Source organism: Phalacrocorax carbo, chromosome Z, assembly GCF_963921805.1.
Source record: "Phalacrocorax carbo chromosome Z, bPhaCar2.1, whole genome shotgun sequence".
NCBI classification, from domain to species: domain Eukaryota; kingdom Metazoa; phylum Chordata; class Aves; order Suliformes; family Phalacrocoracidae; genus Phalacrocorax; species Phalacrocorax carbo.
The window spans coordinates 62,430,061-62,442,275 of record NC_087548.1 but is presented as its reverse complement, the minus strand read 5'-3'; the positions used below and the strand labels follow the sequence as shown (position 1 = coordinate 62,442,275).

At 35.6% G+C, this 12,215-nt stretch overlaps 1 protein-coding gene across 4 annotated transcripts in view; it reads right to left on the bottom strand.

Moving 5' to 3' along the window:
• Positions 1–12,215, bottom strand: part of APC (APC regulator of WNT signaling pathway) — a 103,257-nt gene that overhangs the window by 26,518 nt on the left and 64,524 nt on the right. For all 4 annotated transcript variants that reach the window (XM_064439247.1, XM_064439250.1, XM_064439249.1 and 1 more), the window contains exons 7-8: positions 7,850–7,933; positions 1,245–1,349 (exon numbers count right to left, since the gene is read on the bottom strand). In XM_064439247.1, the coding sequence (XP_064295317.1) occupies positions 1,245–1,349; positions 7,850–7,933 (189 nt within the window). The remainder of the gene's footprint in view (positions 1–1,244; positions 1,350–7,849; positions 7,934–12,215) is intronic.

The window sequence follows — 12,215 nt, the reverse complement described above, 5'->3', positions numbered from 1 at the left end:
AAAATTGTAGAAATCCTCAACGTAAGATCTTGAACGAAGTATGAAGGAATCTCTCACTTGCATAAGTCTGCCAAGATACAACAATCCCTTCTTCCTTCCTTCCCTGAAAAATATCTGTTGTCCAGAATAACTCCTGATTCATACACTGAAGATGGATGATACAGCCACAATGCATCAATTATTTAAATACATTACGCTTTCAGCCCCAAAGCAGCACTGAACTATTTTCTTCCCAAACAATAAAGCTGTCATAATAATTTGAGTCAGAGCCTCGAGCAATTGCTCAGATATGGCTGACAGAACTTAATTCCAAATGGTGATCAAACATATTTCAAAAGCAAAGTTATGGGTTCTACTTAATGTTTAATCAAGTGAAATATTCTAGTCAAACCACTATTCTTTCTCATATATCTTCTTGTACAAGACACTTGCAAAAGGATTTCAATAACTCTCCTTCCCTGGAGTAGCAAAAGTATTTTGCATATGAATCCAACTATTAGATTTGTAGTGTGAAGTTTTAAGAACCCAAATTACTAGTGGGAATGTCTCAGCTACAGTTGGAAATCATGAAGGGAATGATCATTAGCACATGGTAAATAAATCGAAGTATTTTTAGCCAAAGAGAGAAGTAATAAATTTTGATAAATATTTAAGACAAGTGAAGAATTTATTCTACCCCTCAAAATTTTCCACTAACATATTTCATTAGTAAAAGGAACAGCAATGAAAGTTTATTTAGAAGCATTTAAATAACCCTTCAGCCCACTTCCAGGAGATAACATCATTGATAATACTGTTTCAAAGCTTTATCTATACAGTATTAAAGAAATATTAATGATAAAACTGCCATTTGGTCCTCCTCTTTTTTAAAAGTCACTGATATTTCAGTGGTAATTTCCAAAGTGAAAATCTGAAGTTTTCCATAATTTAATCATACTGCTAATATTACAGTTCACCAACAAAATACGTTTTCTGTAGTCATTCTTACTATCTCTTCGATAGCATTAGGCTCATTAATCATTTAAACAAAAGAAAAATGCTCCCCGCATCAATGAATATATATACTTCATCTTATTAAAACATTTCCTTCCTATAAATACAAGCAATTTCTCACATATAGATGGAAAGAAGAAAGACGTATCTTTTTACAATGAGCAGGCATACAAACACTACAAGATACATACCAATATATAAGCATTGTACATTTTGAGTATTTAATTATACTAACAAATAAAATAATTTACCTGACCAGTACTGCTAGTTGCCATGCTGATTTCTGCTGCTCCTTGACTTTCATTCTGCCTCTCTGTATCATGGGAACCTGCATCATGCTTACTTTGAGGTGCTCTCTGTTAATGTAAGATTTTATGAAATTACATATAGAAATGAAGTACACGAGCATTCAAAGCTATCTAGCCTGTGAATGCATCCATGCTGCATCCTTACAAAGCCACTGAACAGTACTTTGTATTTCATAACCCTTAGCCTCAATAATTAACAGCTGAGACTGTCTTTGAAAAACTGCAAGATGAAAGTGAAGCATGTCCTCTGAGGATTATAGCCCTGCAAGACAAAGGATTTGCTGTGAGACACAGAAACACCATTTTCCACCAGCTGTGCTCGCATCGGTATCAGAAATGTCACAGAACTGGGGCAAGCAACTGTCTTTTCTGCACTGTCCCGTCATCTGTGCATTTACTGGAGACTATGACTAGCACAGTTCAGTTAAGCTTCGCATTAAAAGATGAATAATCTCTGCATGAACAGAAGGATATCTGTACTGTAAGAATCCTTCTAAATTTTAAGGACAAACAGTACAGGAATAACCACTTTGATGTAAATAAAATTTACATAACCTGATACCGATCCACTTAATCATATTTTATCAAAATAAATTCAACTGATCTGGCAAGCTGGTACAGATATGTTTCAGTTCCTTCAGGAGATCAAATTTTCTATACAACTACATGAAAATCAAACTGGTGTCCCTGCCACTCAAAGGGATCAATGAGATCAACATTAAAAACATGCCTTTAAATATGGTTTCTTAAAAAAGTAAACAGAAGAACTGAGCAGTTATGAAGTGTGTGAAGTATCCAACATTATCTACTGAAGTGTTTAAAATGTTTCAGGTTTTCAGAAAGACATAAATAATCCTGTTCTTGGAAATAGCTTGAAGTCTGGTGTTGAAAAGGTATCACCTTACTTCCAAAGCACAATTGTTCTCATAGTATCAGTTTTGATGCCAAATCTCAATTTTCGTACTCAAAGGCTACTATCTTAACAGACGACACTCTTGCAACCCTCTCAATGAATTTGTTTAACTACACTTAGTATAGTAAACTCAGTTACTATGCAGCTCTGCAATGTTCTTGAGCAGTATAGCCTATGCTAGCATAGTCTGCCTCATCTTGCTTTATGGAAATTTCTCTTTAACTTTCAGCAGAAACATACTTCTCTTCAATGGACGTACAATGACACTTCTTTAGTTACCTGGTGATCAAACTCATACAGTATCACTGGCATACTAGCTCTACTTTGTTCATATAAAGACATTAGTCTCAAACCCAGAAAACATCTAACATTGAACAGAATTTAAAAAATCAGTAACTATTTAAATACATGCAAAGTTATAATTTAGGGATAAACTTAAAATATACAGTCTAACTAAAGGAGTAAGATACATCGAAGAACACAGTAGTACTTACATGAAGCAATAACATGAGAAAATTGAAAACAATGAAAGGTAACATTTTTCTTAACTTTATATATTTAGTTACAGAAAATGAGTAACTCACACAGGAAAACTCATAAAATATTGCAGGAGAGACAGTGTTACTATTCTTTTAAATCTGATCTGTAATTTTAAAAGTCACCATCTCTGTGTATGAAATGACCTTGTTACTGATGCTCATACAATGACTAAAGAAATTTTGGTTCCCAGAACAAGACTGGGGACCCAGTCAAGATCAGCCCCTGCTGTAGTACATGCTAACTACAGTATACTGTATTATATGCTGAATCCCAGTCTTACAGTACTTCCAATCTTGAATAAAGTGTAATGATGAGTTGGACAAAATCTAGATCTAAACCTCCAGTGTAACTCAGGACAGAGCTTTCCAGTCATTATGTGAAAGTAATTTTCAATCCCATGAAGAAAATAGTATTGTATTCAGTGTACCTAGAGGTGAAAAGCTGCACTGTTCACTAGTCAGGCTCTGACCCACTGGGTCACTGAGTGGGAATAATGCTACTCTTCCAAGAACGCTTCCAGGTCTGGGGCTATCTTTTTGGGGTGGTGATGATGGTGTATCTACTAAGTAGTTTTGATGCATCTAGAGCACGAACATGGAGATATTTCATTCTCTGACAAGAAAAGTTTCAGCTCTCTTCAACACTCTCTATCCTCCTCCCATTATCATATATATTGTTTGCTACATGCTATTTATGAAAGATGTGGCTTCCTGTTCCCCTCAAACACTCTCAAAAATATGCCACTAGCAAAAGTAGTCAACATAACACCCAAATTAATTTATAAGGCAAATTTTAACAGTTACTAGCAGGGCTTTTCTAACTTTAAATGCAGTATGCACTCACAACATGCACAAAGAGCTGCACACATTACTGTCACATAAGTCATCAGCTGGGCTTGAGTATCAAATCTGCAAGTTCACAGTGAAGAGTTTTCACCACTTCAGCTACTGAAGTAATTTGAAATGAGAACCTGTTCTCTTCAGTGCAGACTGGCTCACAGGAGTTAACAATAACACAGGCAGCAGACAGCAGGTATTTACTGAAAACTGATTCTTTATGTAAACATAAATAGGTATTTATTATAAATATATTAATACATATAATATAAATACTGATGCATTTTCCTCATAAATATATGATATAAAATATAAAAACAGTATGTAGCCACACACATGGATTATTAAAAGATATTTTTGTATGGAGATAGCATTACAAATAAATTAATATTAATCTGTCAGACTCTGGATTAGTGGTTATAAAGCCAGTATAACCACTGCAAGTATGCCCACTCTCTGCACTACCTTTAACACTGAACTTAGGACCTGTGGATGAAAAAAATCTATGAACTGCCAACCACATCAGCAAAGAACCAGAGCACATAAACAGCAGCAGACTCTGTAACCTCTACATGAGTTCCAGCAGCTAGAGAAGGGCACACAAGTCCCCTGGGTTAAAGAGCACTACCTATTTTGAAGTATGATTTTTGAAGAGGCATAAGCTGGGTTTATAGCTGGGTTTATAGCCCTCTGCCATTTCTGAATTCTGGCATCACACTACAAAAGTCACTTTAACAGAGTATGCTTATTTACTCTTGCAGCATAATGGTGGAAGACAGCACGTGCCTATTACAGGAAGATAGAGCCACTCCCTCCATCTTGTTTGCACTGTTTTATAAGTGCTTCTGAAGTCAACAATAACTACCACTTATCAATTACTAATTTCCTGGTATTTACTAGTAGAAGAATGATAAATCTCTAGCTATTTTATGACATTTGCAAGCATAGTAGGCCTTGTTAATTTTTGCTAAGACAACCAATTACAAATAATTTTACCTAATACTTTGTCAACACGAGCTGCCAAAGCAGCCCCTTCTGTATTTATTAGGACAGAAGACTTTTCTATGCATAAACTACTGTTTTTTCCTCAATATTCAACTACCCTATATTTTCTGTGTATGGAAAACTACAGATACACAATTTTCTAGACACCATTAGTTCATATGAAACACAATACACACACAAATATAAGAAAGAAGGTAAGACAAAGAACAATGCAACAAACAAAAACAAGAAACCGTAAGATTGAAACAATTTTGCTATAGTTGAGTCAAAGAGAAAACAGTGTAGTGAGTCAAATCCATGGGACAACTCCTGTCCGTCACAGTTTAAAAAGTTTAGAGTGCTTGCTGAGCATAATTTCTGTATGGAATAAATCCTTTACATTTTATCTACAGCAACATTGCCCAATGGAAATACTTCACATATTTCAAATGGCAGATATTAAGAAAGAGAGGCCTGTACCACTATAACAATTTGAAAACCCCATATTAGATACTTGCCAAGAATTTACTTTTTCTTTTAAATAATTTCAGGTTTCTACCTGAGAGCCAAAAATTCTCTTTGGAGGAGTCTAACTCTACAGTGGATTCAAGCCTTATTATGAAAATCTTGCAAAACACCTAACAGAAGTTTTAAAAAATTTGACGGTACCATTCCTTCAACTGTGCCATCACAAGTTGAAGTAAATGACTTCAACTTTTTATAGTAACACTTATAAGACTTAGTAATTTGCCGAACCTTAAAAATGTCCTAAAATGTGAGCCAAAATTTTCTCTGCTCATTGATTTACAAAAGCTATTTTTATTGTGCGGTATTATATTTGGTCTTATTCTACAAGATATATTGAACTTGGATTCCACATTGATTAGTATCACCACAGGGGCCACTACATCAATAGATAAGCTCTGGTATTTATTATTGTTGCTACAAAATCTTTATAAACATAAGGAGCACATTCAACTTCAGTATCATTGTAGGAGGCACAGAATAAAAATATAATAAATGCCTCATGTTTACATTTTTCAGTTACAAAGACTCTGCAGTTTTACTGCTGCTACCTTCCTCCTTGCAACCAGGCAAATTCAGAACTAGATCCAGCTGTTTTCCAGAGGAGATAGCCATCCTTTGGAAATTATTAAAACACACTATAAAGTATTAACAAGCATGCAGTGACCGCCTCCCTTACCACCCTGGTAACTCTGTCCTAAAATGTGTAGCTATACAACCAGCCATCCAGACACTTTACGGATAAAAGACACAACAAAATTTTGATGTATTAGAATTTCTGTGTATCCAGAAGCCAAATAATTTGGTGAAAGGAGTGAAGAACTAAGACAAAAACTTCTGTAATTCTGTAGTTGCGTCTCAGTGCTGTTTGAGTCCTTGAGCTTAAATAAGTCCAAAATACAGTGTTTTTTTTTAAACGAAGTAAGATATAAACACTCTGGGGACAGGATCTATCTGACTAAATGGGACAACAGTATCTGTTGAGAGGCTGGCCAACCAGGTAGGGAGAGCTTTAAACTAGAAATGACGGGGGACAGAGTGATTCCTCAACAAACATCTAAGGAAGTTAGGGACAGGACAGGCAAGGCAAGAGCCCTGGCTAATGGGAACACAAGGGCAATCCACACAAATGAGATGAAGACAAGCTGACAATGTATGGATTAGATAAGTGGACAGTGATGTGGACTGAAAACTGGTGGAACAGCTGGGCACCAGAGGGTTGTGATCAGTAGCACAAAGTACCGTTGGAGGCAAGTCACTAGTGATGTACCCCAGGGGTTAGTACTGGGACCAGGACCGTTCAACATCTTCATTAATGACCTGGATGCTGGGACAGAGTGCATGCTCAGCAAATTTGCAGATGACAGAAAACTGGGAGGAGAAGCTCATACACCAGATGGTTCAGCTGCCTTTCAGAAGGACCTGGACAGGCTGGAAAAATGGACTGATGGGAACCTCATACAGTTCAACAAGGGGAAGTGCAAAGTACAACCTCAAGCACCACTACAGGCTGGGGGGAACCCAGCTGGAAAGCAGCTTAGCAGAACAGGACCTGGAGGTCCTGGTGGAGAAGTTGAACATGCTAGCAATGGATCCTCATGGCAAAAAGTTCATCAGTATCCTGGGCTGCATTAAGAAGTGTGTTGTCAGCAGGTCAGGGGAGGTGATCCCTCCTCTCAGCTGGTGAGGCTTCATCTGAAGTACCACGTCCCATCTGGCCTTCTCAGTACAATAAAGATATAGACTTACTGGAGCAAGTCCTGTGCAGGAGCACAATGGTGCTTAAGGGATTAAAGCATCTCTCATATGCAGACAGGCTGAGAGAGTGGGGACTGTTCAGCCAGGAGAAGAGAAGGCTCAGGGGGATTTCATCAATGTATATGAACACCTGGATTGGCTAGTATGTCAAAAGACCAGGCAACTTTAATTATATACACTACTGTCTGTTTCACTTATAAAGCCAGATTTCCCCCAAAATCCTGGAATTATGAAACCATTATTTTTCAAAATGGAAAACCACACATGCCTTAGTAATACAAATGCTGCTCTGAGCTGTCACAGTAGTTATTTTGGGTAAAGACAAACCATAAAATATTCAGGTCCAACATAAAATTTGTATTTAATATACCACTACAAGAAAGGGAGTTGGCCTTGTAAGTGAATTTCCACTATGACAGCAGTTTTTGCTATGGCAATAACTACCATGGACAGGAAACATTATCTTGTGTTTCTTTATATAGAACCCAATGCTCAAACACTGAAAATATGCCAAGCTTCTATAATGAAGTCTGACAGAAGCTGTATTCACCCTTTTTTCACCTTATCTCTCTCAAAAGATAAGCAAACCATAAAGATGCTTATCAGAGGGTCATATTTAGAAGGCATGTACAACTGATTGTTATAATCATCAGCTAAAATCAAGACTCAGCCTTTATAATACATTGTACTTTGGCATTTTTACTGAAATTTCAGGTTAAACTTTCAACTGATAGATCATTAGTGATTAAAGTTCAATAATAGCATGAAGACTAATCCAAGTAGTCCATCCTCAGTTCACTGGTAAAAGAGCAAGTAATAGCCGGTGTTTATTGACTAGTTGATTAACTGTGACATCACTAGCAGACGGAAATAATCCTGCCTACCACTTCATTCAAATAATTTGGGGTTGGGTTTGTCTTTTTTTGTTTTGTTTTGTTTTTAGAAAAAGATACATACCATAATCAAAAGAAGGCAAGTAATTGCTCACTAACCTCTGCTTCAGCTGCTTGTGTTTGCAGGAGCTGTCGTATACGAAGAATGTCCTTCTCTATTTGTTGAATTCTCGCCACCCTTGCCTGAAATGAATGTATTTTCATGGTTTATTTTGTTCACAGTCTCCTTTTACTAACTGTATAGAATGACAATAAGATGAGTTCTTTGCAAATACAGCTGACTACAAAACAGAACTACTTCATTCATGTGGTAATTCAAGTGTTCTTAATACAGGCATAATTGCAAACATTCAAAACATAGTGAGTTGTTGGCTTTTCAGTAAAACTGATACTCATTTGGGTATAACAGGTCCTCACACAGTACACATTCAGGTACAGAAAAATGCTCCAGCTAACTTGCACAGTTTTCACATTTCTGAAACTGACATTTTATGCAGATCTTTAGCAAATTATTTTACTTCCATCTCAAATGTTAGAATTCTACTTGCCTTACAGAGATTTCAAAGAAATTTATACTTGAAGAGTGTCTTGAAGGTATGAAATCCTGAATGACTTCTATTACATTCAGTTACTGTAATTATTTGGAAGTTTTGCTTATGCAAAGCCTCTGAATATTTGCTGCTCTTGCAAATCTCAAAAAATTTAACAGGCTAAGTATGAAGAAAACTACACACTGCTTCGTTGGTTTGTCTGGAATTTTATAGCCGTGTTGCTACTCATTTCCCACTGCAACCATTCTGCGGTCAATAAAGGGAATGTTAAAAACCCCAAATGTTACATGATATGTATACTCCATACAAGTTGTGCTGCAAAGCACAGGATGCATTATAATTCTGTGAAACAGTAAGTGTATAAAAATATATCCCTGTACAAGTTTGATAACTCAATAAATTGGCATTATTTGACTATAGAAGTAGACAACAAATAATTAGCCCAATGGTGTCAGCATATGAACAGAACACCAAAATTATTAAATAATAATTTTTTGTGTGATGGATAGATTAATAAAGTGGATACATAGTTGAAAGAAAAATCTTGATTCTTTCAACCCAATTAGCATTTCCAGGGTTATACTAAAAAAGGAAAGGCTTTGTGCACCTAGTGGATGCTGTAAGGGTCAGCATTATAACCAATCTTATTTAACACCTTCATAATCTGAACATGGAAATAAAATGAACTTTTAAAAAGTGCTAATGACAAAAGATACATATGGAATAGAAACACAATGCTATCCAGAAATTTTAGAAATACAGAAGAATATGAATTCCTGAAACATACATTACAAGCTGCTGTGGGAAAAGCATAAACATCAACATTTAGTAGAGAGGCAAAGATACAAACACTAACTTGTAATTTTGATTTCAAGTTGTAAAGCAACATATCAGAAAAAAATGGCAATAAAAATTTTAAAGCTACACACACAGAAGCTTCAGCACAACATGAGGCAAACAAATAACTCACCTCCCCTTTGCTCCGAGATCAAAAAATTCTTCAATATTAGAAGGATAAGAAAAATATATTCCTGGAAATAACTGTGCATTGGTGAAGTGATGCATGACTGAAAGAATATGTCGCTCATTGTCTTTAAGAATGACTTGAATTTATTCTAAACTGAGTTACTTTCTGTAAAACCAGCAATTCATTCCATAAGGGCATCAAAAGAATCTGAATACCTATATACACATATATGGGAAATATTTTTCTGCAGATGAAAAAAAATTATATGTTGCATGATTTGCCCAACATAACTGACGAGTCCAGGACGAGACCACTGACCTGTCTCACCTCAAAAGGGACACGATTTCAATCTACCCTTCCCAATTTTAGTCCAGAGATTTAAACATCAGACCATTCTTCTTTCTGCTAATTCATTATTTGTATTACAGGGAAAATGAGGAGTTCCATTAACAAGGAGCATATTTTGTACCAAACCCTGTACAAGCAGAAAAAGAATGTATTTCTTGCCACAAAGGTGTACAGTCTAATGGCAAACATGCAAAAACAGAGATACACCATCAAACAAGCAACAGAAAGGGTTTAGAATTTAGAACCTACACAAGAAACATCACTTTCTATTCCTATTTATTCATAGTATATTCCCATTTGTTTTTTATTTACTCATCGCCTTTATTAACACAGAATTGTTGGATAAAGTAACTTAACACTTAAAATTACAAATTATATGGATTTCACTGCTCCAATAAGACTCCTAACAAAAAAAATCCTCCATATTCACAGTGATAGAAAAATAGTTACTTTCTAGAAAGTAAAAATAAGGAATATTATTTTGTTTTTAAAAGGTTGGGTGGTTTAATATAATATATACATAATAGAAAAAATTATTAAGGGGTTGGTCTACATTTACAATCAAGACCACTGTATGAATCTAACGGTGCTGAAATCTTCATCTGTGCAAGACTCTAGGATCCAAATTTTCTCATACCTTTAGTGGTCTGCTGTTTTAGCAAACTTTTAAGGATCTTGGGATAAATTCTTATGAGAATGAGCATTTCTTGTGAGATTTTAAGTAACACTAAACGTAAAAATAAATAAAAAAGAGAGATCCTTCTTGTTCTGGCATGAAGGAAAAATAAATTCTATGTGAACGTGGTTTCAATTATTTCAGTCTTGGAATTTTTGTCATTTACAGAAATTAAAGATTCCTTCTACTTATTACTAAGTATATAGGCTACAACATTTGAATAGCCAAAAAAAAAACCATGGATAAGTATGCTTTTTTGTTTTTTCAAGTAAGAGCTACCATGTGAAGTTATAAACTCTGGAGTAAAGTGCAAGTTAGTGTAAAAAATTAAACAAGCTAAAAAAATTGCTAGGAGTCTTTCAATGCATCTTTCTGAATAACTGTTGGGCATGTGCTGTATACAATCTTCATAAAAGGTAACATAAACTGTGAGTTGCTGTGAGCTAACTTGCTTCGGAAAGAGGAGGTTAAAGGAAACAAAGCCCAATCATGATGATGAAAGAGGGAAGAGGACATTATTTTAAGGTCCAGGAGAAAGGGTGGCTACTGCATCAGTTACTTGGGCAACAGCAGGTATTCAGCTCTCAGAACAAATCTTTGGGACAGAGACATCTGCAATGTCAGCCTTTATACAGCTGAATCATTCTCTCCCTTCAGTCTACATTTTGCATTGTCACAATTGCGTGTCACAATCGGTGAAGGAAAATACAGAGCAAAAAGAAAAGGTGAAAAACTAGCAAATTCACTAAACTTGCTAAATATGAATGGTTCAGTTTGCATATTTAAACATCACAGTGAAAGAATCCAGAATTTGCTTCTATGTATTTGTACACCGATGAACTTCTACACAGTTTTGGCACCTGTCCTTGACAAAATGAAACCAAGGGGAATTACCAGACAGAGTCACAAGAAGCACAAGCAGAAGTAGTTACTTCCTATTTTATAATCTTTATATAATTACAATAGACACTGTAATTTCTGTAAGTACGTGTTATACATATATATTAATAATATAACAGTTGTGATAAACCCATGAGCAAACATTAATTCAGAAAAGCATAAAATATTTCAATATCTTCTTGGTAGCATATTTTCCCCCACAAAACTAAAAAAGAACAAGCAGGGAAGAAGCTACTTTAGGGACAACTTAATTACTTTCATAGTGATATAACTACAGTGAAATTGTTTCTCTGAAAAAAATTTATTCTCTGCCTGACTGCACTTAGAATTTCACCAACAGTCTACCCAACCTATTTAGCTAACTTCACCTTACTCTAACTTACACTTGTTAGCAGCAAAAGAACTTTCCCAGAAGTTCTAGCATCAATGCTTTAACACTTCCTTCTGCAACAGGGCAAACCAGACATCTGCAAACAATTCTGATTCTGCTTTGCCTTCACTCAGGACTGGCTGACACAAGTTGCACAGCAGAACTTCTGCAGGACATCACCGCTGTTGATAAAGCTTGATAAAACAGCCATACAGCTTCCAGATCAGAGCCAGTTATTATCCAGACAGATTAAACCTGGGTCTGTCTGAGTAAGTCTATATAGACAAATCCCTACAGAGCGTTTACATACATACCTGACAGTTGCAGGATACCTGTTTTGCTACATACTTATAACTATATGAATTTTCTGAAAAGTCCTACTAAATTCCTCACTTTAAAACCTAGAGGAGCTTTCCTAATAACAAACAAAATTAATTAGAACCGTTTCTTACATAGCAAAATTCTGTGTTGAGTAAACCTGGTGAGAAAACTAGAGCCTAAAGAGACTACTCTTATAGAAAGGACTTATTTTTTAACATTCACCGTAAAATACCCAGACTATCTTATCAAGCTGGTTATTTAACATCTCTGGAAATAAATAATAAATAATTCAAATTGTCGCTCTACTACTGTGGGGGATTAGTTTTTATAAC